Source organism: Sinocyclocheilus anshuiensis, unplaced genomic scaffold, assembly GCF_001515605.1.
Source record: "Sinocyclocheilus anshuiensis isolate Anshui unplaced genomic scaffold, SAMN03320099.WGS_v1.1 scaffold308, whole genome shotgun sequence".
NCBI lineage: Eukaryota > Metazoa > Chordata > Actinopteri > Cypriniformes > Cyprinidae > Sinocyclocheilus > Sinocyclocheilus anshuiensis.
Genome location: NW_015558619.1, coordinates 1,989,594 through 1,997,174, shown reverse-complemented (window position 1 = coordinate 1,997,174; position 7,581 = coordinate 1,989,594). Strand labels below are relative to the sequence as shown.

The 7,581-nt window shown below is 32.5% G+C and overlaps 1 protein-coding gene across 1 annotated transcript in view; it reads left to right on the top strand.

Annotated features, from left to right (window-relative positions):
• The window catches only part of LOC107680499 (CSC1-like protein 2), a 68,181-nt gene that overhangs the window by 51,508 nt on the left and 9,092 nt on the right, over nt 1-7,581 (top strand). The window contains exons 14-20 of the mRNA XM_016476390.1: nt 186-323; nt 1,670-1,823; nt 3,190-3,296; nt 3,768-3,854; nt 5,433-5,498; nt 6,125-6,287; nt 7,355-7,460. Of these exons, the coding sequence (XP_016331876.1) occupies nt 186-323; nt 1,670-1,823; nt 3,190-3,296; nt 3,768-3,854; nt 5,433-5,498; nt 6,125-6,287; nt 7,355-7,460 (821 nt within the window). The remainder of the gene's footprint in view (nt 1-185; nt 324-1,669; nt 1,824-3,189; nt 3,297-3,767; nt 3,855-5,432; nt 5,499-6,124; nt 6,288-7,354; nt 7,461-7,581) is intronic.

The following is a 7,581-nucleotide window of genomic DNA, read 5'->3' as shown; positions in this document are numbered from 1 at the left end:
GAGAGAGAGAGAGAGGGAGAGGGAGGGAGAGGGATATATGCTGCTTCTTGTAGGTATTCAATGAAAAATGTGCCTTGGTTAAAATTTCTGATGCTCTTGAATGTATTGATGCTCTGGTTTTGTATCTGTTGCTGATGCGGTGTGTGTTTTGCCCGTGGTGTGTGTGTGTGTGTGTGTGTCTGCAGCATCCTGAAGGACTTTAACGCGTGTCAGTGTCAGGGCTGTAAGTGTCGTCAGGAGCTGCGTTCCTCTCAGTTCAGTGACAGTCTTCATGTCTATGACTGGAGTGTCAGCTATGCGCCGGACCCCCAAAACGTGCGCTGGTGAGGAATACACTCATTCACTCTCTCATTCCTTCTCTTTTGCTCATATGTTTTCTGCATGCATGGACAATGACCCATTACAACCAGAGCCAACGGTGAAGAACTGTTTCCCAGTGCCTGTGAAATCCATTTTTTCTAATGCTTTTTTATGCAAAGCACTTGATTTGACCTTCTGTTTCTTGAGCTCTTTTTGTAATGGGTCTGCAAATAATTATTGATTCATAATGTGTACTGAAGGGCCCTATGATATCAAACATAGACAAAATCACAGAATCCAGTCATAAAAAAGAATTGACAGTATAATGCGGAATTTCATAAAGATTAATTAATAACATTTTTAATGGTTTGTGCTTTTATTTTTACCACCATACAATACATTTATATTAAATCATAAATCCAGAAAAATTAGAAGACAACACAGAATTTCTGAAAAGATAAAACATTTCATTGGGCACTATTATTGTAAAATGTATTCAGTTAGTTATTAAATTGTTAAAGTTTTATTAATTAAACTGATCAGACATGCTGTTTAAAATTTTAATTAAAATGGAATTTAACAAAACAAAAAAACAGAATTTGTGAAAATAAATAAAACTCCGTTTTTTTTATGGAATGGAATTCATAGGACCCTAAACATGTCATTTTCATTAAACTTAAATTGTTATTAATTCAATCATAAAAATAGGATTTATGGTACAATGCAAAATTTCATAACGATTAATTCATGAATTAAATTGTTAATGTTTTATGCATTCATTTGATTACTGACATTTTTGCTAAGAAATGTGTATTAAATCATAAATTACAGACGACAACAGATTTTCTGAAAAGATTAAAAATTTCATAGAGCCCTATTATTGTAAAATATATTCAATTATAATAAGTTTTATTAATTAAATTGACCAGACTGCGGTTCAATTAATTAAATTGACCAGCTGTTTATTGTTAAAATTTAATAAAAACATTATTAAATCGGAAAACAGATCAATTAAAATAGAAAACACAAAATTAGGGAAAAAATAAAACCGAGGTTGAGGGAAAAACTGATTTCATAGAGCCCTAAAAATTCAAGAATTATAAAAAAAAAACGCAATCCAGAAAAATAAAAAGAAATTTGGGAAAAAAATCTTAATCTGATTTCATAGCCTCTAATACGGTTTCACATTCAGTACTCATGTAAAAACACAGTATACAGTGAGCAGTGCGCTGTTATTGATTCCCAGCAGCCGCTGTTTCTCTTTATCTGCCAGCCATTTCTTTGCTGACTTCATTATGTGCAGGACTCACCCATGAGCAGTCGATAGCTTGTCAAGAGCTGTGTGTGTGTGTGTGTTTCTTGATCACAGGGAGAATCTGTCTTTGGGAGGAGTTTCCTGGTGGCTTCGCTGCTTCATCATTAACTGCATCCTCTTCCTCCTCCTCTTCTTCCTCACCACCCCGGCCATCATCATCTCCACTATGGACAAGTTCAACGTCACCAAGCCTGTGGAGTATCTGAACGTAAGACTGCCACAAACTCCATGGCTATTTCTAGCGTCAAGTGAAAGTGAAAATGGTGACAAAAAAGTCGTTCAGAACACTTTTGATGTTCATATAGACCGAGCAATGACAGTACAAAAAAAAAAGAACATTGTATAGAAACAAAATGTAGAAAAAAACCTGACTTGACGCTCGTTCACGGCAGGACAAAACCCCAGATTAGCGTGGAGGAGTAATGAAACATCCTGCTCCACAAATTAGACAGAGTTCATCTCTCATATTGTGAAAGACAAGAACATGGCGTTGTCATATTTCAAAATAATACAAAAAATAAAGAAATTTCGTTTTTATTAGCAAACAGTCATTTTTGCATTGTGACATTTTGATTTGCATTATTTTAATGACAATCTTTTGTCTCTACAATAATAATAATCATAATAATGTAATAACTTAATAAATTATATTAATAAGAACAATAACATTACATTTAATATTCTTTTAATGTACGTTAATTTTATTATTAATAATAATTATGTATAATGACAATAAGTTGTGTTATAATAATGATGATAATTAATAAGAATAAAATAAATTGAATAAATTGTGCATTTAAGAATCAATTATATTAATAATAATAATAATAATAATACATATTAGTCATTTTATATATAAATACAGTATGTAATGCATAATAATTATAATAATAAATTATATATAATAACAATAGATTATGCCTCCATCATCATAATGTACAATTACTAGAAGTTCAAAATGTATCATAATCATCATCATAATGACAATATTAATAATACACCATCTTTTTTCATAATACATTGTATTATTATTATCATCATGTATAATTAAAATAGGTACTGAATCAGTAATAAACACAGAGACTAATACTATAAAAGTACTACTACTAATAATAATTGTATTCCATTTTAATTAATAATAAATGTTATTATTATTGTTGTTACAATAATAATAATAATAATACAATAAATTATTTTTAAATATATTTAATAGTTATATTACTATAATAACTGAGTAATTATAAATCAAGCTAGTATTTTTTTATTCATTTATTTATTTTTTGATACTCTACTTAAGGTTTAAACTGCAAGAAATCTCAATGGTCCTATAAACAGGCTTTATTTATTTTTGCAAGAACATTTTTGTACTATTTGCTTAGGATTTTGAGATGAACTATGACCTGGTCGTCAAGTTCTTCATGAAATTCACCCAAACAAGGTTTCCATTATTATTATTATTATTATTATTATTATTTTGCTGATGTGCCGAGACAGAGGAGGGATGTACGAGCAGGTGATGGAGGAAAGAGAGTGTAAACACATGCTGATGTGTCTGTGTTTGTCTGTGTGTCTAGAACCCCATCATCACCCAGTTTTTCCCCACGCTGCTCCTGTGGGCCTTCTCCGCCCTGCTGCCCACCATCGTCTACTACTCCGCCTTCTTCGAAGCCCACTGGACCAGGTACAATCCCACAATCCCACACGACTCAAATCAGATATGTGACCCTGGAGCACAAAAGCATTAGCAATATTTGTAGCAATAGCCAACAATACACTGCATGGGTCAAAATGATCAATTTTTCTTTTATGCCAAAAATCATTAGGATATTAAATAAAGATCATGTTCCAAGATATTTTGTGAATTTCCTACTGTAAATATATCAAAACTTAATTTTTGATTAGTAATATACATTGCGAAGAACTTCATTTGAACAACTTTAAAGGTGATATTCTCAATATTTAAGATTTTTTTTTGCACCCTCAGATTTTTGAAGATTCCAAATATTGTCCTATCCTAACAAAACATACATCAATGGAAAGCTTATTTATTCAGCTTTTAGATGATGTATAAATCTCAATTTAAAAAAATTGACCTTTATGACACAGATCTGCTCTGAAGAGTGTCAGGTGTTTTATCTGGTGTGTTTCTCAGGTCGGGCGAGAACAGGACCACCATGCACAAGTGCTACACTTTCCTGATCTTCATGGTTCTCCTGCTGCCTTCTCTGGGTCTCAGCAGGTACCGTCTGAGATCTTTACATTTGTGATGAGGGCGAGAGATCCTGTGGATGTGGGCAGGGTGCGAATTATGGGGGGGTTTAAGGGGGTCTGACCCCCCTAAAGAAGGCTTGATCCCCACTGATGGACGTCAAAGCTAGATGTAGGGGGGGGGTCAGATAGAAAGAAGGCTAGCCTACGCATAATATGGAGATTTACTCGTAAATATTAATTAGCATTTCTATAGCCCTAAATGATTTTAAAATATAATTTCTGGCAGCTCCTGAAATGGGTCGTATTGACAGTACCTGAGCGGTTGAAGAATACGCTACAGCGCTCATTCAAAGACGTGCATTTATTGCTTGGACGGAGCAAGAGCACCTAAAATGCACGTGTAGATTCAGTCGAGTGATCGTGTGAAGTTTACCCTCTTCAACTTAATGCTGCTGAACTGAATTTATGGAGCAAAACTATTTGCTAAAATAACCATAACGTTAACAGCACCGCTGAAATACAAGCGCGCGGTTCTGTCAGTCAGATGCGCGTGAAAGCTGCATGTGTTACTATAACGAGCACTGTGCTTTCTTTCAGAATCATCATTGGCTGGTAGAAAGACAAAAATTGGTTACATAAAAGTTTTACATAAAAGGTAAAGGTGTGAATAATTACATTTTAGACACATTGTCAGTAATTTCACCAATGAAAATAAAGCCCTAAGAGAACTGTTGTGCGTCTCAGATCAACACACAGTGGTGTTTCATTAATGAATCCATGTTTTTAAAAGAATCGAGTGAATCAATGATTCAGTGAACCATTCATAAAGGCAGTCACTTGCTTCGTTTCTGAATGAATCAGCCATTTGAACTAATCGATTGAATGAATGATTGAATGACTCACTTAAGACAGGGCTTTGCCGCCACCTACTGGCGCATTTAGTTTTATATTCTGAATATTGTTTCTTTTTCAAATAATTTCATATTTCACGATTTATTTGTATTTTTTATGTTGAATTAAAAATATTTCTTTCTAAAGCTACTTATATTTCAGCTACCTTTTTGTAATGTCTATTCAGTGTTTTTTTTCTAAATTAACACATCGGCACATGATGTACATGTTAATTAATCTCATTAATTTGAGATTCATTTGATTAATTAATCGGCACATTATGTAATTACATTTGTTTTTAAATAATCACTTGACAGCCCTATTTAAAACATAAAAAATGCACCCCAACCCTGGAGTGATCTGACCCCCCCCCCGATGGTCACTGCGTAATTCGCACCCTGGATGTGGGAGGTTTATTTGAATCTGTAATTGCATATTTAATTCATTATTTATGTCTGTCATGGGACTTATCTGAGTATCTGCCTGAAGCTCTGATGATCTGATGATCTGCTCAGTATTTGTACTGATATGTTTGGTGCAGATGCTTGGTGAATGATTTTACTATAATTAGCTTTTTAGTATATTAAACATTACCCGTTTGCTGGTGATGATTGCTAGCGCTCTTCAATATATAAAGGCTTGTTGAAATCACAAACCCCAAGTGTTAAACTTCAGATGACAGTTTCATAATACTAAATGTTCTTCTCCGTGTTAGTTTGGACGTTTTCTTCCGCTGGCTGTTTGACAAAAAATTCCTGGCTGAAGCCACCGTCAGATTTGAGTAAGTTTATTTTATTTTATTTCATTTCATTTTTTATTTTATTTTATTTTGAACTTTATAGCCAGTTGTATAATTGTATTAATTGAAATATTTAGATTTATGTATTGAACTTCTGAATGTTTAGTTCAGTTTTTTTTTGTTGTTGTTGAAATGCTTAAACTTTGCCAATTGTAGAATTTCATTTAAATATGCATATATTAATGAACAGAACTTTTGAATCTTTTTAATTTTTTATTTTATTTTATTTAAATATTCATATATTACTTAACTGAAATTCTGAACGTTTAAATGGTTTTTATTTTATTTTGATTTTATTTCATTCTTTTGAATTGCTTAAACTTTCTTGCCAATTGCAGCATTTTATTTAAATACTCGTATATTAATGAACTAAACCTCAATATCTTGATTATTTTATTTACATTTTTTTAATGCTTAACAGACGTTCTTGCTGCTTCATACGTGTTTCTTGCTTGCTTGTAACTTTTTTATATATTTTTTTTATATAAATATTCATATATTAATCAAATGAAATTTCTGAATGTTCACAAACCGGCTTTTAGTTTTTATAGTTTTGGTTTAGTGCATATATTGAGGTGCTGATTAACTGATTTCATCTGTAATTTCAGGTGTGTCTTCCTCCCTGATAATGGAGCGTTTTTTGTGAATTACGTCATCGCGTCGGCGTTCATCGGAAACGCCATGGATCTGCTGCGGATTCCAGGTCTGCTCATGTACATGATCCGGCTGTGTTTGGCTCGCTCGGCTGCGGAGAGACGCAACGTCAAACGGGTACAAAGACACGCACCTGTCGACCTTTTAAACCATTCACATGATCTTGGTCCTTAATTTCACTCTTTTTTAGGAAATGTTTTAGGACCATTAAATTGTTTTTGCTTTGTGACGTTATTTTCATGAATATTACACCCATTTTTAGCCAAAAACACTTCACCTTATTTTATTAAACATTCATTCAATTGTATTTTATATATCTATTTATTCATTCATTCAGTCATTCATTTAATTGCATTTTATTCATTCATTCATATATTAATTAATTTATTCAATTAATTGTGTTTTATCCAGTCATTCATTTTTGTTTTGTTTTGTTTTGTTTTGTTTAAACCAGCATCAAAGGCAGACCAACAAATATTACCATAATGTATATAAATACTTTACAATTTAAATATCTTTAATTATTTATTTAATAGTGTTTTTTATAAATTAATTAATTAATTAATTCATTCATTAATATATTTATTAAATTAATTTTATCTCATTCTAATTTTATCTAATCATTTTTTCATTTATATATTTAATTAATTGTATGTATGTATGTATTTATTTATTTTAACCAGCATTAATTAAAGACAGACAAACAAATATTACCATGATGTATAATCAATTAATAAATTACTTTATTTATTTGATTATTTTTTAAATAATATTTTTGTTTATGTATTTATTGCAGTAATTATGTAAAATGTGCTCGTTTGTCATGAAAATGTTACAATGGTTAAAAAATCTTAATGGTCCTTAAAATATTAATTAATTTTAATAAATGAAAATTTAAACAAATGAATTTCCTTTAAGCAAAAAAAAAATATTTGTTTCCTTTTGATGGAGGGATGTATTTTTTTGTTTTTGATAAGTTTTAGAGATTCATCCACCCACAATGAGTTATTTTTACCTGCTGTTCACCTGGATGTAATGCGTTTAGTTGTGTAACGTGTGTGTGTGTGTGTGTGTGTGTGTGTGTGAGTGTGAAACGTGTGTGTGTGTGTGTAACGTGTGTGTGTGTGTGCGTGTGTGTGGTTGTGTGTGTGTGTGTGTGTGTGTGTGTGTGTGTGCGCGCGCAGCATCAAGCCTATGAGTTTCAGTTCGGAGCTGCCTACGCCTGGATGATGTGCGTTTTCACCGTCGTTATGACGTACAGCATCACCTGCCCAATCATCGTCCCCTTCGGTGAGTCAGGCCACGCCCACTTCCACATCAGCCCATTCACGAGACCACAGACCAACAGCCAATCAGAGAGAGAGAGACAGACGAACAACAAGGATGAAAGAGAGGATAAGGGAGAAATGCT